Here is a 23,009-nt window from a genome sequence, read left to right as displayed (position 1 = left end):
ATTCGCATTCCGCGTTCGAGTTGATTATTACGAGGTTGGCGGTAAGATTAGCATTTAATTGGCGAATTACAAGTTCTCACGTATCGACGGAAGTCAATACCGCAAAATTGAATAAAAATTACACCTCGACGTACACACGAAACACATTTCACCTTATCTGATTTTCTTGGGCTGGGGATAATTGAATTCCATAGCGCAGCACAAAGACGGTACAGTGGCGGAGTGGCGGGGCATTCGAACAGATACGCTGGCGTTGAAAAACGTTACCACAAAGACAGAAAGAGTGCAGAGAGAGGAAGGATGCATACAGCACGCCGTGATAGTTTTAGGGTGAAAAAAAACTACACGTACCCTTAGGTTTTTTTTTACGTACACACGAGCTAAATAACGTTTTTCGCAATATCTTCAACACGCTCATTTGGCTACGGCGGAATTCACAAGTGAAAAATACACGCAATCTGTAGCTTTATCATTCGAATATATCCGCCGCGGCACCGCATCGTTTATCCGACGCCGCGATCATCCGCCGCGCTCTTCTCTTATTCTTCGCCTCTTCGGTCTCTTTTTTATCGGCGGCGCGTACTGCACGTCGATATTTTGAATGACAGTTCAATTTTCGATATTTTTATAGAATTATAAAAGGATATTTTCAAATTCAATTTTAACTTTTATTTATTATTATCGTCGACGAAATTAATGTTATTTTTACAGCTGTCAATGCTCAGAGCGAGACAGAGAGATACGTGTACGCGGCGAGAAAAAAGAGAAAATCGTCCCTTCTCGCGCGTACCTACTACCTGCCGTTGTATTTCTAACTATAAAATCAGCCTTCGTATATTCAGTTTTGTTGCAAAAACTGTGTTACTCGCCGATAACGCGTTTTCAATAAACTTACTTATAAAGGACACGACCGCATTCAATAGGTCCAACAATTCGACATTTTGGCTTTAATTTTTATCACGTAAACTAACTCTCGACTCTCTAGACGAATAATGTTAGATGAGGGTTTCCCTGTCGTCGTCGTCGTCGTCGTCGCCTCGTATCCTTCCTTACAGTACTTTTGCTGGCGAGAAAATACGAGTAGAAACGACGCTAATTTCGCGCTTTTTTGAACGTAAGTAGAGCAAATCAACGTTTTTCCAACTGGATTGCAATCCGAAATTTATATTGAAATGTTTGTTATTATTTTAATACAATTACCTACCTTTTTTCGTAGCCGTTTTTCTTCTTCCGTTCTTTTGGATTTCTTCTTCTTTTTTTTCGGATCTTGAAGTCCATTTGTCGTAACCAATGAATCTAAATTCAATCTGTGGTAACCAGGACACAAAATCATAAATTGTAAACGATTCGTCTAATCCCTCTCTGCTGTAACCAACCTAGTAGAATTCCTTTTCATTGTTACCAATGTATCAAACCATAGGAGTATTTGATGTAACCAGTGTTTGAATCCTGTCTGCTGTATCTTATGTATACTTACACTATAAATCGTTCTCATATTTGGGTCATTCTAAATCAAATCAACCTGGTTTTTAGTTGGGGTCCTCCAATTTTGCTCATAATTTTTTTTTCAGATTATACTCTCATTAACCTTCCTTTGAAACAAGTGGAGTAGAGTTGTTTTTGTTATTGAAATTTCTCGTCGTAATACCAATTCTGGAGTTGAATTTCTTACATCTGAGACAACTTGAAGAAATTCTGTTTGCGGCGTTTGGAAGATACTTGAGAGTAAATTTAAGAGTTTGAAGTTCAGACTTTTTGAGAGCTAAATTTTCAAAAGCCCGCAAAATTTTCAAGCTACCCATGAAAAATTAGAAAAAAAATCCAGGAAAAATTTACGATGTACATACAACTAGGTATGTGCTTTTCGTTATGATATTCGCAAAACCACCGAAATTCTGACTGGTGGAAATGTGAAAAAAATGTCGAATATTATCGTTTTTAACATTTTCAAAAGCGCTGAATACGAATATCAATTAATTTTTTTGATTCAATTCCTCCAACGTCGCCTATAAATTGTTTTTCCAAACCTGAAAATTGAAAAATCATGTGACATACGAGTAGCTTCTTCCAAGTTTATCGAGCGACAACATTTTTTTTCATCATTTTTTAAAACTCATTACCTAGAAAGTGGCTGAACCGATTTCGATGAAATTCGAAATCTCACTAGGCCTGCACGATTCCTACAAAGCACTAGACCCTCAATTTTTGGCGAATCATTCATGAACGAATTGATCAATTCTTTAATTTATGAATCAATTCGTTCGCGAATGATTCACAAATAATGATTCAATTTGTTCGTGAATGATCCACCAAAAATTGAATGAATGAATCGATTCATTCGCGAACGAGTCACTTATACGAACCAATTTGTTCGCAAATGATTCACTAAAAATTGTTCAATTCGTTCGTGAATGATTCACCAAAAATTGAGTAAATGAATCGATTCGTTTGCGAATCATTCAGTAAATTATTGATCAACTGGTTCGCGAATGATTCATCAAAAATTGAGTTAATGAATCGATTTGTTCGCGAATGAGTCACTTATACGAATCAATTCGTTTGCGAATGATTCAGTAATTATTGATCAACTCGTTCGCGAATGATTCATTAAAAATTTAAAAAATTGAGTAAATAAATCGATTCGTTTGCGAATGATTCATCAAAAATTGAGTAAATGAATCGATTCGTTGACGAACGAGTCACTTATATGAATCAATTCGTTCGCGAATGATTCATCAAAAAGTGAGTAAATGAATCGATTCGTTCGCGAATGATTTAGATTATTAATCAACTCGTTCGCGAATGATTCACCTAGAAATCAATCAGTTTGTTCAAGCGCGCCAATCGGTTCTGAATGATTCGATTCGATTTGATTCACTTCGCTTGAAAAGAGATCAATTTCTATACAATACCTAGTTTCAAAAAAACCGAATCAATCGTAAATTAATTAATCCGTTTGTGAATGATTCACCAAGAAATCAATCAATTTTTATTTAATCGCCAATCGTTCGTAAATGATTCGATTCGATTCGATTGTAAACCGATCAATTGCTGTACAAAATATGTTTCAAAAAAAGTGAATCAATTCGTTCGTAAAAGATGTTTATTTGAAGAAAAGTCGGTCTTATTCTCACGCTAAATGCGTGAGTGTTTTTTTTTATCTAAAAAAAGATGTAAAAAAGTCTTATTCTTCAAAAAAATTTCTTTGCAAATAATTTCCAAAAATTTCTGCTTTTTGCTAAAATTGTTAAATTTTTGCTTTTTAAAGAAATTTTGCAGTGCGGGAAATTGCCACAAAATCTTGCTTTTTCAGTTGTTTGCAAAATTGTCGAAGTCTTGCTTTTTGTCAAAAATTGTAAAAATTCTCGCTTTGACAACATTGTTAAAAGTTATTGTTCTTTTGACGAAAAATTCTAAAAATCTTACCATTTTCAAAAACCCTGCTTTTTTAGTTTTTTGCATAATAAATTGCCAAAATTTTGCTTTTTTTGTCAAAAATTAAATAGTAAAAAATTCTCGCTTTGATGAAATTCCTAAAAGTTGTTGTTTTTTTTGACAGAAAAATTCTAAAGACTCTTTTTTTCGAAAACTTTTCCGCTTGTTAAAACTATCGAAGTCTTGTATTTTGTCAGAAATACAAAAATTTTCTCTTTATTCCCAAAAATTGCCCAAAAGTCTCGCTTTTTTATCAGAAATTTTCAAAATAGTTCAACTTTTTATAAAATTGAAAAAATACAAGTACAGCATAAAATTTTTAAAATTTGACATTATTATGGTGCTTTATCACAGCTCACAATTTTCGAACTAGGTACTACATTTGCTGAAAATTGTCTCGAAGATTGTTTTCAGATTGAACTTTATGATTCTTGATCAGAGAAAATACAAGTAGACATATTTTGGAGGAGGGGGGGGGGGTCAACTTTAGTCTGTCTGGGGAGTGAAAATGATTCGCAAAATCATATCATATTCTCTGGGATCAACTTTTCAAAATATAATCAAGGTTCCACTTTGATTTTAAAGATCTCTTTAGAGAAGGAACTTGAATCCACATGGAATACATTTGGAATTTTTTTTTGTTTTCAAATCGTATTTTAACCTTAAATTCAAAATTTTAACCGATTTTGCCCCACCGAGAGTGAGACATATGCCTCAAAAACCAATTTTTTAGAATTTTCGAACCTCTCCCTCAAAGTTAAAAAAAAATGAAACACAACAACGATCTTTTGATTCGACTATCCTAATTCCAGTGCATGGTTTGAAGTGCGATACTTACTCCTACTTCGAATAATCCAATCAATGTACCTACATGGACTACAACCTTTAAGTGTACTACAATCGTACACTGTAATCATTCATTTAAATTCGATTTCGAATAATATCTTTACCATTTTCTGTCCGTTTCTCGTATCCATTCTTAATTTTACCAACTTCGACCATCCAATCCATATCAAAGTTGTGTGCTTTTTTTCTCACCATTCATGAAAAATTCTCGCATGTATACGATACTATATCGTATAGTTCGGATACGAATAAATCACACATCGTACACGCGATACAACGTCACATATCCACCTGAGATAACACGGACCATGCCGAACGAAAAAATAAGGGAGAAAAAAAACACGAGAGAAGCCAACTGGCGGAGTGGCGCAGCGGCGGTAATTACAAACTCTCTCGATTCAATTACCCGTCGTTAATCGAATTCTCTTATATAAATTCTCGTATTTGAAAGCTCAAGTCGCTGTATAGTGTATATACACCTAAGAGATTGGCAAAAAAGGAGGGTTTCGTGAGCATGATTGGATATGAAAGCGGATTCGTGGCAGAGTAGTGTATTTCTGAGGTAGTGGTATGAGCGAGAAAAGGCCACGTCCGGCTTCGATGATGAAACAATAGACGCTAATTATCGACGCCGAGAATCCAATTAAAAATTCAGTATTGAAAATAAAACGCTTTATTATAGTAAAAATATTTTATACAGTTTATATAATTCGGTTTATGTTTTTTTTTCGAATTGATTTTCAATTAATTTTTCTTCATTTTTTTTTGTTCAAATCGCGTATAATCAATACATCTATTTAAAAAAATCTACTCCAAGATATTTATGGGCTAGTATGTTGTATAGTAAATTGTTTGATAAGGGAACACAATAACGCAGCTAAATAACATGATAATTTATCATAAATATACAAATAAATAAATACGTAAATAAATTTTAAAAAACTTAACAAATATAAGGTAATAGCGTATTTATAATACACTAAACAATCATTTTTTAAAAGGAGGGAGAGAAAAGGGGGAGAATAGAGCGATGAAGGAGCTAGGCCAAGGTATATTAGGATTGCCCATGATGGAAAAGTTTCAATTTTTGGTGACCATCTTCGATTGTGTATTTTCATTTTTCTCTTGTTGGGGAATGCCATGAAGTTTCCTACGAGTAGGTGAATTTTTTTCACTGACAATGTCAACTCTGAAAGGAAGGATTGGTGAGCTGGAATGTCAAAAATATACTTTCAGGTACCAAAACTTTTTTTTTTGTAAATTTGGACAATCCTTCTGAGCATTACCCCGTGCCAAATGCTGATTGAGCTGAATCATGTTCTGATTTCAGAAATGTATGAAAATGCTCAATAAACAGAGGGTAGAATTGAATAAGGATAGTTCGAGTAATTATGGAGTGACGAGACTTAGTTATAACAGGAAGTAAAAATGTGTGTATCTGGAGCAATTCTCTGACAACAGAGGACAAAAGTTAACTTTTATCAACGGTATTGTTTTTGAAAGGCGTTTCAAAATGATCAAAAATGATCATAAAATCGATGCATGTAACGTAAGCAACACTGTGACTATTTATGATGATTGGCAAATCGTTTGGAAAATTCGATTAAAATATTCGTATTATGGAACGAGCAGCAACCAGCAACACGAGGTATCTTCAAAACTGATTAAAAGAGTACAGGACAATTGGGAAGATAAGAGATGAAGTCGACGCCATCTTATACCACAGCCACTTTCAATGACGCTCCCATGTATTCGCTGTGAGAATAATTTTTTTAAATTACAAATTTCGTGATTTTTTTTTACCCCAAGCTTGTAATTAAAAAACAGAATCTATTGATCTTTACCTTTATAATAAACTTCTTTTTTCATCGTAGGGCAGTGATCTTCACCATCCTGAAAGTGAAATGAGTTCTGTGAGACATGAAACCGTAAATGAGAAAAAAAGGTCTTTATATTCGAAAGACAAAAAGTACAGTTTCGAGGCAGCCAATAGAGGCGAGTTTCCTTTTTTATAAGATCGTTGTGGGTAAAATATTCTCCGAATTCAAATTAGGCGATTTGCTGTCTATTTTGTGTGATTTGGTAAACTAGTCTGACCGAGAGAGTGATCGAAAAAATGATTTTCTTCGTCGATTCAAAGTTCTCGAAGATTGATCCTGTGAAAAATTGTTGAATTTTCAAACGGAGCAATCAACTACCAACTAAGGTCAAATTTGATAAATTGCTGACATTTTTTTTTGAAAAATTGAACTTTTATCAGGCGACGTGTTAATGTATTATCGATGGATAAAATTTCCTTCGTTAAAAAAATAAAATATCTCAATCGATAAATAAATTTATTTTTCCAAAAAAAAATTCTCAAAGTTATTACACCATCGTTGCTTTTTAAAATTTGACAAAGCATATTTTGGGCAATAGCTGCAGTCGCTTTATGGCAAACTCGCTAAAAAAAATGAAAGGGTGACAAGATTAGGAATGCTTGTTACCTATAAGTAAGGTTGCAGAACTTTTTTTTTAAAAAAAAAAGGAACGGAGGGAAGGGCGAAAAGAACTATGTATGTTAACTCGTTTCATCTTGGGGTTTTTTAAACTCGCTTTGTGAAAAATTTTTACGTTTGTGTTTGGCGGCCGTCGACGTATATGATTGCCGGCGCAAAAAATCCTAATAACGACGACGACGCCGCATCAGGGCGCGGTGCAGCGGCGGTAGCGCGGGCGGCGCCTTTGATATGTGAAAGCACTCATGGAGAATTTTTTCGTTGAAATATTCGCGAGGGACTCGGCCTTTTATGGTATTGTTTTTGTTTTATACGTCGTCGCTAGGTATACTGGGTACAGTGGGTACATATGGCCTCCCTCGGATTCCCCAATTTACTTACTTTGTCGTGATTGAAGTCTATATTAGTACGCAGTAACCGGTTATACAATGGTTGAGCTGATCTATAGTTATCGCCCAAAGGAGCCGTAGGATTTTTCGTATCATTCTGAAGTAATTTCCGTAACGCGTGTAGCTGCGGAGAAAAAACAAAAAACAAAATGAAAACGAAAACGAAAGAAAAAAACAAAGGAAAATAAGAGATAATTACACAAGTGACATATATACCGCGTTTCAAAAAGGATTTAGAGGAGTGCCAGTGTCAACAGCGTCGAAAATAATTAGATTAAATAAATCTCACGTTGTGTAACCAACTCACCACCATCCCATAAGAGAGAGCAACAGAGTATGCATTATGAGCAAGAGGAGGACGAGTTGGTTTTTTTTTTTGGGTACGGTGAAGAAGAAAAGACAGGGTGTCAGAAGAGACTAAATCTCGGTTGTTAATTTAAAAGGGAAATTCCTTTTAAAGGCGCTGTTTAAGGAGGAATTATCATGGAAAAATACATACCTTAAATGAGCGACAATTATTCGTGTTTGGATACGCTGTACATTATTCTGCTGTTACAGCGGCGGAAAAACGTTTTCCAAGCTTTTAGGGTTTTGTTAATGGATGGCTAGGCGGGTATAAGGAGCATGGCACGGTCTTACGTTAGTAGACGTATGTGAAACGTGAGAGATTTCTGAGACTAATGTGTTTCGCGATAATTGAAGGATTGATTTAGACTCGTGGAAATTTCCAAGGTGTTTTGCTGTGTCTAATGAAGACTGTTTCGGTGCTCCAAAGTGACATGTTGTGTTATTTTGGTGAGAAGTATTCAAACCGAAAGGAGATGGAGAAAACGAAGAAAATTTTTATTTTTTGTTATAAGATCAGCAGGGAGTCTGAGGGGTGGTAATTCTTGAGGGATATTTGGGAGATCAAGCCTTACAATTTCCCTTGAAATTTTACAACGTTTTTTCGGGGATTAAGTAATGTTCGCAAAATTTACTATTTTTTTTCTCGCTGAAAATGTTGAAAATTATTTCATCAAAATCTTATTAGATTCGCTACTTGAAAAACTTATTTAGAAATGGATGTAATATTTCAAAGTCATTAATGAATATACTGTATTTTAACAAGTATTTAAAGTGACAGCAGATTACGAAAAAAAATTAATTTTTTGCGGACGATCACGTTTCGAGGAGGTGAGAGTAAAACTGTCATGTGAAAATAGGGTAAACGAAATGAGGACGGTGGACAGCATCTTTACGCGGTTCATCTTGTAATGGTTATTTACTCGTACGTTGCTATTTCGTAAGTCGTAGCAGCAGTTTTGGAAGCATTTGAAATACGCAAAATTGCAATTCCGATTCTTTGTGGTTTTACTTTCATGCATGTACAAAAAAGATTGCTGGACTGTACCAATTTATAATGAGAATTTGAGCTTGCTTTGCATATTTTAAACAACCAAACCAATTAATATTTAATTTAAACTGCTTTTCAATAATTTTTTTTTGAGATTTGGTAAAAAATGAAAATAAGTTAAAAAATTAACAGATTATGATGATTTTTCGATGTACGAATCCGTTGGTGAAAAAAGAAAAGATAGCGAGGAAAATAGTTGAATTGTCGTCTAAATATTCTATGTAAAATGCATTTTACGCAATGTGGCTAGAAAACAAAACGAATAAATCGATTTCGAACTCATTTTTCCATTCAACCTTTTCCTCGCTCACCCCGAAAAAATTCTAAAAACCGAATAACCAAAGAGCAAAAGTCGAATCGAAGAATCAATTCGAAATCTGAAATCAGCACCTCTGAAAACCTAACACAGCATAGATGACATGTCTTTTCCCCGTTTTTTCAGATTTCCCGGTTAATTGTGGGTTCAAAAAGTTAGGAGTGGAAAATTGAGTGAAAATTCGAAATCAGCATCTGTAAAAATGATTGCGAAGTTTTTTTCTAAATTTGACTGAAATGGGAGGGGCGCACAATGATCCAGATAAGAAATTCAGCTGGACAACGCCAGACTTTTGTATGTAAAAAGTCGAAAATTTGGTATACTTGGAGGGTTATCAAGGGCGTCGATTTTATTTTTGATGACCATTCGATTCCAAAATCCAAAATGAGCCCCAAAGAGGAGTACCTACAAAGTTGGAACTTTTGAAAAACTACAATATTTATTGGTAGGTATCAAAATGTGGGTGTTGAAGGCGCAGAATTCTCATTTTTGAAGACCATTTTGACTTTGGGTTATTCTCGATTTGTGAGATGAATGGCATGATAAATTTGAAATCAGTGTCCTCAAAACCTATAATTTGATACCTACCCATGTTGATTTTAAAAGTAATTTTTGGTTACTTTTTCAAAACTGTGGCCACTGAAGTTTATTCATTCATTTTTTTTTTTTTTTTTTTTAATTTTCAAAACTTCAATTTTTCCAAATCTTGGCCATACTTCTAAAAATGTCAATAATAAAAAAAAAATAATTCACGAAAATATTCAATTTTTTATTTTTTCCCCCAACTGTTTAAACGGTCTTTTCAGCGTTGGGGTTACAAAGTTCCACATTTGGCTAAAATTGTCAAAGTCTCGCTTTTTGCCAAAAATATCAAAAAATCTAGGTCTTTGCCAATATTGCCGAATATCAGTTTTCTTTCTTGCCAAGAATTGCTGAAAATTGTGGTTTGCTTGTGAAAAATCCAAACGTCTCACTTTTTTCAAAAAATTACCCAAATGTCTCGTTTTGTGGCTGAAAATTGCCAAAAAAAACTTTGATTTTTGGACAACATTTTTCAAGTCCCGCTTCTTGTCTATATTTTTAAAAACAATCACTTTTTCTTCAAAAAGTTGCAAAAAAGTTTCATTTTTTCGACATAAATTTGCATACTTACAAGTAACTGCTTCTTTGACAGTAATTTCCAAAAACATTTGCTTTTTGCCAAAAATTTCCGAAAAGTGTCGCTGTTTTTAAATTTTCAAAAAATGTCACTTGGTTTTAAATTCTCAAAAAGTGTCACTTTTTTAAATTTCCAAAAAGTGCCACTTTTTAAATTTCCAAAAAGTGTCACTTGTTTTTAAATTATCAAAAAGTGTCACTTTTTAAATTTCCAAAAAGTGTCACTTTTCAAATTTCCAAAAAGTGCCACCTCTTAAATTTCTAAAAGGTGCCACTTTTTAAATTTCCAAAAGGTGCGACTTTTTAAATTTTCAAAAAGTGTCACTTTTTAAATTTCCAAAAAGTGTCACATTTTTTAAAGTTGCTGGAAGTTTCATTTCTATTTTAAAAATTGCTTTTGACAAAAAAACAGCGTTTCGCTAAAATTGTCAAAACTTTGCTTTTTTGCCAGAAATTTCTAAGTTTCCACTTTTATTGTTACGTCCAAAATTGCCCAAAAGTCTTGGTTTAATACCAAAAAGTTGAGAAATAGTCTCACTTTTTGGACCAAAGTTTGGAAAAGGTATCATTTTTCTTGCCAGTAGTTGCCAAAGTGAAAAAAATCAACTTTGAACTTTCAAAATTCTCAAAAAATATTTTTGAATTTCCTTTCGACGTTTTTCAACAGATTTACTGTTTTATTGAGCTCAAAAGTTCGGAGTTGAAATGAAAAATTAGAGCTACATATATTATAACATTGAAATTACCCCTCCCTAAGCATCCATACGACTGCCGCTAACCGACTCAGAGACATGAACCTAAAAAGAAATCTTAAAGCCAGAAGGGTTTCGCTTTCTCGTACGCAGATGTTGATGAAGTTGCCTACTTAGTTTGCCGTAAATCTCAATCCGTCGAAGTCGTATTTACGGCAAACTAGTTATGCTATTTTATTAACACGTGATATCGTAGGTGACACGTGATATCGTAGGTGTTCTAGATGACTGTAGGTAGCATGTGGTTGATATTTTTTTGTTCAGTGGTCAGTGGTAAGTGGTATTGATGGTGAATTTGGGGGGGGGGGTGCATTTCAAGTTCGAAATATCCTTTCAAATGATAGTTACTTCAAGTTTGTAATTTTTTCATTTTTTTTTCACGTTGTAGGACATGTTTGAAAATTTGTTTGTTTCGAACTTTTTTCAAGTTGCGAAGTATTTGTGTGATTTTTTAAACTTTTTTCAATGTTGGGAAAATGCTTTGATTTTTCTCCAATTTTTTCAAAGTTTAGCTACGAGTTTGAGATGTGAAATATGTATTGTGCCAGTGTTGCATGATGAAGCTGTGTACTGAAATTTAACCCCTGACCCTGAGGCTATCTTCGAGCCCCAAAAAACTGATTGTCATAATCCTTCGATCCTTGTTCGTTGAGTTGATTCTTATTATGTGAAAGTAATGAGAATCGAATGGACTTTCATTCATTGGTAGTTCCTTAACGTTAGCAGTGTAGAAGCAGACATTTTGCATATTCTTCAAATAAATATGAAAAATAATAACATATATTCGATTTGCCACAAGTCATCATCTTATCATCGTATAACGATTCTAAAATGTACTCGTATTGGTACATTAAGTGAAACCTTACCGTAGATGAGGAATATACGTAGAAAGGGAGAAAGTAAGAAGACTCGCACTTATACGAAGTGGAAATTACATTGAAAGCCCGACGATTCGGTAACGTCGTCGTCTTCGTCTTGGTCTTCTTTGTTGGCATCGAATTAAAAATGGAAAAAGAAACGTTACCAACAACGTTGGGTGTTTCCTTGCGCTTTTTTTTCTTCTTCTCTCCTTCATTCAATTTATATAAACGCTCGTTTGCCGTACATAAGGTAACGCATGGTGGACATATTTGGTACACGAAGGAGACGCGACAGCAGCGATGGTGGAGATTTGGTCGGGATAAAATTCATTTTCTTGCCACACAGTGTGTGTTGTAGTATTCCCAGTTTCCCTATGCAATTGAATACGCGATTTCGTATAGTCGTAGCTAATACGAAAAAGGTTAAAGATTTCGAATTGTAAACATTTTCAAATGCTGGTAACCGTGTACCGAGGAATTTTACGGTGTACGAGCAAAATCCTTTTCGCCTTCGCCGCCTCGTCTGCGATGTGTTTTTTCTCGCTCTCTAAACGAAGCAATGAAATTTATCGCGTCTGGATTCCTAGCTGCTATTTTTCAATGCTACTGCTGTTGGTTGCGGTCGCGATCGCGATCCAGATGGAAGCGACGACCAGGAGGGTGTCAAGTTGATAATAGTTTATTTCGCTGCTTGTATTATGTATCGGCTAATAATCATTCGCTACGTGAAAAGAAAGTTGAAATACTAGCTGTATAGTATGTGAGGAAAACGCGCAAAGCACGCGTACCGTACGCAGGAGCAGGCAACGAGAGGGAGGTAAAGCACATATAATGGGTCTCGACGGTGCTATCTGTTTAACATTGTCAGAATTTTATTTTACTTTCCTCATTTCGTTATATGCACATATACGTAGTACATACGTTCGTAGTACGTATAGTATTTTTGTATCGACAAAGAACGTGCTCTGTATGAGGTTGTTTTGCGGTTCATCTTCCAAGCTCGGCTATACTCGTATAGACGAGGAAACGAACGAGGGGACAGATTTTGCTGCTGTGTTACAAGAGAGACGACAATAGCAACGCGGTGAAAATATACTCGTGTGTCGACACAGAGTTGTCTACCTTGCCCTTTGCATGTTCGATTAATATATTCGTTAACGTTAACCCGTTTAATAAGATGAAAAGCGATTACCTATACTATACATAAGGTAACTTTTAAACATCTGAAACGTTTTGCCTACGTAAGACGATTAAGACGATTATTCACACCGCTTTTCGCGATGCTATAGATTTTACCGATAAGATTCTCGCGGCTCGGCGTTTCTCACATAAATCCGCCGACTCGGCGGCTTCTCGCGACGTTCGAATAATCGAATAAAAGACATCAAGTACTTCCTAGTGTTTCGATACACCGTAAAGTGGCGATGATACGTATCAATCGATTTATAAATGTTATTGCATAGAGAATGTGTTTTTTCGAGCTGCTAGTTGACGTGACGTTGCGGTGATGGGTTTTTATAGAGACTGGAAATTTACACAGAGAAGTTATCCGGCGATGTTTTGCGAAGATACGATAGTTTGAAAAATTTTTCACGTTGTTGTGATTTTGCTCGCGAGAGAAAATTATAGCTTTTAGTTTGGTGGATGAGATTTTTTCGATTATACAAGTTTTTTTTTTTTTTTTGTTGATATGGAGCTTGTATTTTATGTTGAAGTTGAATTGGATGGAATTTTGTGCAAAGTTGACTGAAGTATCTCTGGTATCTGAATTCTGAATTGGTGTTGTACTACTTCTTAAGACTTGAGACCATAGTTTTTTGGGAGGGAGAGGGGAAGGAGTTGGGAAGTCGAAATCTCTCACGTGCACATTCAAGTCCATTCTTGGTTTAGGTACAAAAAAAATTTTGAACTGGCGAAGTCTCAACCAACTTAATTCAACAGCTTTGCTCAATTTGATCTACTATTTTTCCAATTTTGATCAAATTTCTATAACTTTGACCAATCTTGCCAATTTTGCTCACTTTAGCCATATTATGAACGAATTTATTTTTTCTTTGATCAATTGAGACTTTTAAACTTTTATTTCTTTTTGATGACTTATTTACTAAACTTTTACAAATGTTGGTTTGATTTCGATAACTCTAAGTAGCTTCATCAATTTTGCCAAATTTAATACAACTTTCTCTCATTTTAGTCATCTTTGCATAATTTTTGCCAACTTTTACCAATCTTAATAAACTTTCATCAATTTCAGTCAACATTTGATAACTTGTGTGAAACTTTCGTCAACTTTTACTCAACTCTCTCATGCTGTTGTCCGTTTCCAGTTTGATCGATTCTGACCCAGTGGCTAATTTTGATCTCCTTTGAATTTTTGTTGGCTTTTGTTGGCATTCTCTAGTTGCATATCTCATTTTGGTTAACATTATTATTAATTTTGCTCAATTTTCATCCACTTTGATCTAATTCCAGTATTATGTTACGTCATAATTTTTGACGAAACATTGACCATTTTTAACTCAATTTTCTCTCACTTTGGCTAACTTTCTTTAACTTTTGCTAATAATAGTTAATTTTCTTCAACTTTAGTTAATGATTGTTCATTTGGCCACAACTTTCATCAATTTTGGTGTGACTTCAATATCATCTTTAATAAATGTTCACTTTATCGACTTTGACGAAAAATGACCATTTATGTTTCAACTTTCTTTCACTTTGCAGGGTGCTTAACGGTCATAAAAGTCATGAAAAAGTCATGAATTTGGCTTGAAACACACTTGAAATTTTTTTTAAAGGCCATAAAATGAAAAAAAAATAAAAAATTTGTTTAAAAAATCAGAAAAATTAAAAAACTGAAATACCTGATTTTTGATTCTGTGAAAAATGGCAACCTTGTTCGATAACTAGATAGGCTGTTATACCTATTTACTGGATAAAAATTTGAAAAATAGGTCAAGAAAAAGGTCATGATTTTTTGTCTTAGATTTTTGTTGGACATCCTGCTTCAGCGAACCTACTTCAATTAATAGTCCAGTCATTAAAGACATTTTTACAGGAAAAATTATTATCAAACAGATCTTTCGCAAATATTGTTCACAGATGTCCCCTCAACAACATACTAAAAGTCCTGGCCCGTACGGGGTCCGGAACCCCCTCAAATGGGGGTGGAACCTCCCCCAAAATCAGTTTTTCGCCATTTTCTCCCCCGCATTGCATTTTAGCGAAAAACATGTAATAAATAAAAGAATCTACGTCAAATTTCCGATCTAATGATGTATCAACTTTCCTTGTATGTTCAAGGGGGGCGGAACTGCAACCATTTAAATGAGGGGGGTTTTCTGAAAAATAGATAAAGGCTATAGGCGCCTAAGAGGGGTGAAATGGTCCCCGAAAACGTTCGAGTTGATATTAGTATGGAAGATAGGTACCATTGAGAAACTTCTGCGTAGAAAGTTTCAGATCCACACCCCCTCCTCTTTTTGGGGAACCCCACTTTTCTGAAACTTCAATAACATTTTTCTCAGCCCCATTTCAACCGATTTTGAAAATTTTTCAGTATGTTGTGTATATCCTTAGTAGGTATTCCCACAAAAATTTTCAACCCCCTCCCCTCACATTTACCCCTCAAAATGATGTAAAAATGAGTCTTAGAGAGGGTTGGGGGTGAAATGGGAATTTTGGGGAAAATAACTAATAATTAAAGAATAGGGTGTCGTTTTCTTATGATTCGATACCGCTGAGCACGAATATGACGTCAGATTTTTTGCTAGACTCATCTAGCCCTCTCCAGAGCACTTGGCCCCCTCAATTTTTTTTATTGTTAAAAAGCATAAAATAAGTTGAGAAACGCTATTTTGAGGGGTAAATATGAGGGGAGGGGGTTGAAAATTTTTGTGGGAATACCTACTACGGATATACACAACATACTGAAAAATTTTCAAAATCGGTTGAAATGGGGCTGAGAAAAATATCATTGAAGTTTCAGAAAAGGGGGGTTCCCCAAAAAGAGGAGGGGGTGTGGATCTGAAACTTTCTACGCGGAAGTTTCTCAATGGTACCTATCTTCCATACTAATATCAACTCGAACGTTTTCGGGGACCATTTCACCCCTCTTAGGCGCCTATAGCCTTTATCTATTTTTCAGAAAACCCCCCTCATTTAAATGGTTGCAGTTCCGCCCCCCTTGAACATACAAGGAAAGTTGATACATCATTAGATCGGAAATTTGACGTAGATTCTTTTATTTATTACATATTTTTCGCTAAAATACAATGCGGGGGAGAAAATGGCGAAAAACTGATTTTGGGGGAGGTTCCACCCCCCTTTGAGGGGGTTCCGGACCCCGTACGGGCCAGGACTTTTAGTATGTTGTTGAGGGGACCTCTGTGAACAATATTTGCGAAAGATCTGTTTGATAATAATTTTTCCCGTAGATGGGACATAATTGGTCTTTAATGACTGGACTATAACTTTCTTCGGCTTTAGAAAAATTGCTTATTTGACCATTTTTTTCAACATTGATCAACGTTGACCAATTTTTGTAAATTTTGGTCGTTTCTTTGTCTATTTTGATCAAGTTTCATAAATTTTGACCTACTTTTGTCAACTTCTGTTGTTACCTTTCTTCAACTTTTGTTGATGTTTGCTTATTTGGCCATCTTTCACTAACCAACTTTTGTCAATTTTGAACAACTTTTGTCAAGTTTAACCAATTTTTGCCTTTTTGGTAAATTTTTGTGAATTTTGGCTGATTTATGGTGGGCAGTTTCAATAACATTGTGTGTAACTTTTACCAACACAAGTTCATTGGTCTTGAAGTTGGCTTCAACAGTTTTGCAGTCTGATTCTAAAATCTTGTATTTATCAGACTTATCCGTGGATGTAGAGGTTGTTGAGATAGTCGATAAATGTCTTTCATTCAGCATAACAGATTGACAACGATTGGAGGCATCTGGGAGAGACTTTTTTGAGATTTGATAATCCATTGTAGGTATAGACATACTAAGGTTTAGCAGCGGATTTGATGATTCAACATTCGTATTAAGAGGAGTATTTCTTTTTTGGTAAAGAGATTCCAATATTTCAAGTCTATCAGAAATATTTTGTAGAAGCTCGTGGAATTTGTTGAGATCAGAATTATCAGTTTAAGGCTTTTGTATGATTATCAATTGATTTGAATTATTTTTAACAGCATTAATGTATTTGGTTTTTGATTGATATAGGACTTTAGCCTCTTTATAAGTTATTTGGTTTTCTGCTTTAATTTGTAGAATTTTCATTTCCTCTTGGTATCGAGGGCTTTTTCTTGACGACGAAGGATGGTCATCTACGGAATGGCAGTTCATGCATTTCATTGTTTTTAGGCATTTTCCATCATGTTTATTTTCTCCACATTGATAGCATTGTCCAGCTGCTTTACAAAATTTAGCTATGACCAAACAAATAGCAGTTGTTGCAACGTAGAGGATTTACATTATGGTTTCAATTTAACATAATTCATATCCAATACAGATTTTTTCTAGAATTTTTGAAAGGGAGAATGTAAGAATGAACATTGAAATCCGCTTGTAAACATTTGTAACACCTTGCTCAGCAAGTTTGTTTTGGATTTCCTCAACATTCAGGTATTCCAGATCTTAAGAGAAGAAAGTAGCTTTCGATGAATTTAAATAATTATGAAGTTTAATGTCGATGTCATTGTTATTAAACTTGTTTATTGTCAGTAAAAGTTCTTTTTCTTTTGGATTTGTGGTTTGAAGAAGAAGATAACCATTTTTCAAATGTTTGACTATGGTATCTGGAGCATTTCTATGGAAAAAATTATAAATTTCGAAGGGATTGGTAAACAAACTTTTCATCAGGTTTCTTGAATCGTGCTTCCAAGAAGAACTTTGACATAGCTCATTGACGATTACTAGGTAGTTAGAAAAATAGATGTTTACTGTTCGGCGTCTTGTCAAGGAATGAGATGAATAGAAAGACTGGGTTTGCACTATTCTTTAACTTTGGTTGATTATTTTTAATTTTGTCTTATCGTTTATCAATTTTGATCAATTTGTCAATTCTGGACATTTGTATCATTGGAAACAACTCTGGCTCAGTTTTTGCTCACTGTCTTGATATTCAATGCAACTTTCATTTTTTTGACACGCGTATTTTCAACTTCAACATCAAATTACTTGCTCTCTTTTTGAGGATTCAAATTTTGAGTTTGAGCTCTCAGGGTATCTAACAAGAAATGAAAGTAGTGATTTTAAAAATTAGCAGTAAAAGTAGTGAATTTAGTCAAAAAGGTAGTAAAAAATGAAGAAATTCAAACGCGTTCCAAAAATCTTCAAATCATTGAGAAAAAAAGTTCATTTTTTATGAAATTAAAAAATACTTTGTGTACAAATTTTCTTTTAATTTCAATTTTTTTTCTAAATTCTTGTAAAAAACCTGACTTTATTAATTTGTGTTTGTGGGAGGGAGTGGAGGTCGAGTGGAGAGCTTTCTGAAAATTTGGTTGAAAAAAGGTAATGAAAAAAGTAGTGAAAAATAGACATTTTTTCAAAAAAAAAAAAACCATTAGATACCTACCTACCTACCATGGCTCATTTGAAATTGAGCTATAGAGATCTGAAATTTTGTAAATGATCTTCAGATAAAAATAAGACACTAATCTGAATACTTTGAACTTCTTTCCCTTAAATTTTTTTTGAACATTCATGTTTTTTATAAAATATTTTTCTTCTTTCTAACTTTCCAAAGTAAATGCTCAGGAATTTTCCCAACAATTTCCAATACTGCTTCATTATTATTTATTCAACTGTTAAGTCATGTACTAAACTGAACTTTTTTGCTATTATCACAAAAACTTGATTTTCGAGTACTTTGAGTCACAGATGAAGGAAGGAAAGAGACAAAAACACGCTAATTTTACCAGACTAGTATTGATATCGAGTTTCATCACGACGAAGAGCTTGTTCAGAGGAGAAATTCCTTTTGAATTTTCTAGTATTAATTTCTATAAACAATACGCTACCGAGTGACGGATCCGGTTCTGAAGAAATGGCAGTGCAATACATTGTTAGGTTTTTAAAAGAAGATACAGCTCGTAAATTGCGGCTGTTTGCGAGGAAGGAAGAAGCAGGCGCGCCGAATAAGAGACACGAGACAGTTAAACGTTTTAAAAGTTAGCGTGCCTAACACCCAACATGCACGTTTCAACGAAAAGAAACCCAGAGAAAGAGATACGTAGTACAGTACATTCTTATAAGTATACGAGCGCGATACAATGATATACAAGCGGCGTGACGACAGAAATGAAGGGGTAAGGTGGTGGTGGCGACGACTTGTAACAATAATAATATCCAACGGTGGCAAGTCAACTTACTAACTAGCACGATTTATTGCATCCTTCTTTAAAATTCCAACTTTTGTGTTCGCTAACGCGACACAGCCCGGAAAATATTCCGCGATTAAGAATAGCGCATGGCGGCGCGGCGCGCCGCGCCGAAAGCACATAGAAAGCCTCGGCGAAGGGCTCATTTTAATATTCTTAGAAAAGCGTGCCACGTATTATCGTCACAAGGTTACCGCTCCCGGTTGTCGAGCGGAATTAGGTCGATGGGGCACTGGAACCGTTTTTGTGGGCGCCCCCTTCTCGGTTTCGGTGCTTTTTGCAGCGCATATACAATTATAACGGGTCCTCAATCGTGACAAATGGGGTTCAGATACACGATATGAAGTAGGGTAACGCTGGCACGAGGGAAAATAAAGTGAAGATGAGTACTTGAAGGTGATATACTTATACAACGTACCTGTTGTTTGGTGATGTAAATTGGTTTATTTAATATGAGCCAAGTGACTGTCTCGTGACATGCTGGCATCGTCGTGGAGCCATCGTACGTTATGTAACTCTCGGTATCTGGAATTAATTCGGCGATTGATAAACGACGTACTTCCAGCTTGTTACCTACGTTGTAAAATGAGCGGTTAGAGTTGGTATAAGTTGATTAGCTGCTTTGGTAATGTATACCAAAATGTGCTTTTGACCACAGCTTCGCTGCGGTGCTTACTATTATATGTACCCAAGTATCTTACCTCGGTATTTTAATTTCTCTACTTGATCCGTGAGTATTCTCAATTCCGGATTTGATAAGTCGCCGAGCTGAAAGCAATACAGCAAATTTATATAATTAATAATATGAATTTAAAAAGACTATTGAGCGTTTTTAAAATAAGCCTTCAGCAAATTTTTTGGATTATTCAGTGTTTAGAGAATAAAACATAAAAAAAAAAGATTCAGCTTCTTTGAATTCGAATTTTGAATCGAGCCCAGAAACTCAATTTTTTCCATGTTTTTTTCAGATACCTAACTTTTGGAAAAATACGCGTAAAATATCTTTCATGTAATATCAACTAAAACAGAAATGCGCTTTTTACACCATTTTTAATCTTCTGAATGGGTTCATGGCAATTTTGAGCTGTTCTATGGCCTGTAAACATTTTTTGAAGTATCATAAAGAATGGACTTGAAAAATTCAAAAATGTATTTTGAAAGTTTGTTTCCAAATCAATTGAAAAAATTACGGAAACGATCGATTAATCCAAATTTTTGGTGAATTTTAAAAAAATAAGTGTAACTGCGAAAAAAAACCAACAACACATCAGGAATTTTCTTTTTGTTCTTTTTGAAGAATTATAAATTCCAATAAATCTGCTGGAGGTTATAACAGCTCTGAACCATCGTTTATCGACTTGGTATAATCCTTTGGTTTAGTTTTTATCAGGGAAAATCTTTTTGAAGATTGTAAAATCCCAAAAAAACCGTTGGAAGGGTCCAATAGTTTAGAACTATCGTTTATCAACTACGTGTCAATGAACTTGACAGGGTAGACAGCTTTGAGAAGCCAAACACAGGAGACAATGACTTTATAATAGACCAGACAGGCTGACAGACGATCATGGGAGGCTAGACAGGTAGGTAAGTGACCTCTTCAGAAGGCCAGATTGCGGGGTCACGGGTCAATGACCTTAAAACGCCAGATAGACGAATTTGAGATCCCACGCAGACGGGTCAATGACCTGAGGAGGACCGACAGGAAGATAGATGACTTTTGGGGGCCAGACAGACACTCAGACCACATCTAGAGACCAGAAATATAGATCAATGACCTCAGAAGACCAGACAGATATACAGACAGTCTTAAAAAGCCAGACAGATAGGTCAATGACCTTAAAACGCCAGACAGACGAATTTGAGATGCCACGCAGACGGGTCAATGACCTTGGGCGGACAGGCAGGCAGATAGATGACTTTTGGAGGCCAGACAGGCACTCAGACAACATCTATGCCACGCAGACGGGTCAATGACCTTGGGAGGACAGACAGGCACTCAGACAACATCTAGAGATCAGAAATATAGATCAATGACCTCAGAAGACCAGACAGATATACAGACAGTCTTAAAAAGCCAGACAGATAGGTCAATGACCTTGGGAGTGCAGATGCGCAGACAGACGACCTTGAGAAGCCAGACAGACACGCAGACAATCTTGATAGACCAGGCATGGTAGACAGATCATCATGATGGGCCAGACAGATATTAGGTCAGTGACCTCAGGAGGCCAGGCAGACAAGTCAATGGTCTTATAAGGCCAGACAGGTAGACAGACGACATTGAAAAACCAGACAGACGGGTCAATGATCTTAGGAGGACGAACAGGCAGTAAAAGATGACCTTTGGAAGCTAGACCGACACCTAGAGCGGCCAGAAAGGGAGGCAGAGGAGCATAAGAATAATCCAGGCAGGTAGACAGACGACCTTGAAAAGCCAGAGCGACGTGCTAATGAGCTCAAAAGAACTGATCGAGCATTTAGTCAACTTGACCAAAAAGGAAATCCTTGATTAAAACTTTTCTTGGAGAAAAGACTTTACACACAGTTTTTCGAAGAATTTCAAATTGAAAATCAGATCACGATTTTCAAAATTTTCGAAAAAGTGCCATGTGACCTATCGACATTTAACGAAAATGCTTTTTGAGCACTTTTAAAAAATCTTGTGCCAAAAATTGGGATAAAATGTCACTAGAAAGTTATTTTTTTGACACATTTCTGAAGAATTTTGAGATCAAAATTGGATGGGTCATGATTTTTGAAATTTTAGAAAAAGTGTGATGTTACGTATCGGAATGGGTTAAAATTTTGCTGTAATTTCAAAAATGTCAAAAGCATTTTTTGAGCATACTTAAAATGGAAAAATCGTGTGCCAAAATTTGAACTATGGTTTTTGAAATACTTGAATAAGTGAAATAAGTGTCAAGTGACTTATCAAAATGGGTTAAAATTTCGCTAGGACTTCAAATATTCTAACGACGAAGTTTTTTGAGCATTTTTGAAAAATCTTGAGCCAAAAGTTGGGAAACTTCTGAAAAATTGTAACGCGTTTTGTCCAAATTAGTTTCAATTTCAAGATAAAATCAGAAATTTTTATCAAAGCTTTTTTTTTAGGAATTTTTGCATAATTTCGAGCCTTGAATTCAATGAATTTTCAAGTATTTGTTTTTTCGGAGTTTTGATTGATTTAGAAAATTTATTGTTAGAGCATGAACGCAGTGAACTCCTCCACGATTATTACGCATCCTCGAGCTTTTACAGGATACTAGTTCGTGTGAAGAGTAACGAAGGAAGAAAATTTGATACTTCATACGACAAATTTCCATTTTCTGACAATGGTATACCAAAGTAAACAAACTATTAAACCTACGTTAATTCGCCACGGGAGCGTAGAAGGCAGTCTGCGTCGCCGTAAGCCCCAAAACCGCAATAAATTTGACGGCGAAAAGAGCCAACTAAACCGCAAAACCGCGCGAATTGCCGAATCGTCGAGACACAATGTCAACTAAACGAGAATTTTTTCGTCAAAATGAATCCAACGAATAAGGAATAAGGTCGACGAACTCGACAAACAGACGTCCCTCGTACAGATGTACGTACAATGTGCATACGTGTAATCATAACGTTCAATATGATTCCTTTACGTTACAAAAGATACATACATTTGAGAAATATGCCCAAGTGTGGAAGAAGAAGACGAAGTCTCTTATTAATATCGCAAGGTTTTACTTCTCACATGGTGTCGACGAGTATCAAACCCTAATCATACTATGAGCAAAACATGCTCTCGTGTTCTCTCTCTCTTTCGAACTATGTAATAAAACCATACCAACGAAGGGTTAGTCCTCGCTATTATGGTACTTGAGATGATGTCGCTCTTCGGTCGTGTGGTACCCATCTACATAGACACGTCTTTCGAGTTGTAGGTACACTCGTATTTACCAAAAAGGCATACTGTATACGTTTACTGTTCGCAGA

General features: G+C 35.4%; 1 protein-coding gene across 3 annotated transcripts in view; it reads right to left on the bottom strand.

The window, feature by feature from the left end:
• Positions 1–4,974: 4,974 nt before the first annotated feature.
• CARPB (Carbonic anhydrase-related protein B) overlaps positions 4,975–23,009 on the bottom strand; it is a 60,399-nt gene continuing 42,364 nt past the window's right edge. For all 3 annotated transcript variants that reach the window (XM_065361586.1, XM_065361587.1, XM_065361588.1), the window contains exons 7-11: positions 19,736–19,802; positions 19,453–19,607; positions 7,161–7,292; positions 6,126–6,174; positions 4,975–6,036 (exon numbers count right to left, since the gene is read on the bottom strand). In XM_065361586.1, the coding sequence (XP_065217658.1) occupies positions 6,014–6,036; positions 6,126–6,174; positions 7,161–7,292; positions 19,453–19,607; positions 19,736–19,802 (426 nt within the window). In that variant the 3' untranslated portion in view covers positions 4,975–6,013. The remainder of the gene's footprint in view (positions 6,037–6,125; positions 6,175–7,160; positions 7,293–19,452; positions 19,608–19,735; positions 19,803–23,009) is intronic.

Source organism: Planococcus citri, chromosome 4 (assembly GCF_950023065.1).
Source record: "Planococcus citri chromosome 4, ihPlaCitr1.1, whole genome shotgun sequence".
In the NCBI taxonomy this organism is placed as follows: Eukaryota; Metazoa; Arthropoda; class Insecta; order Hemiptera; family Pseudococcidae; genus Planococcus; species Planococcus citri.
This window is presented reverse-complemented; position numbering and strand designations above follow the sequence as displayed.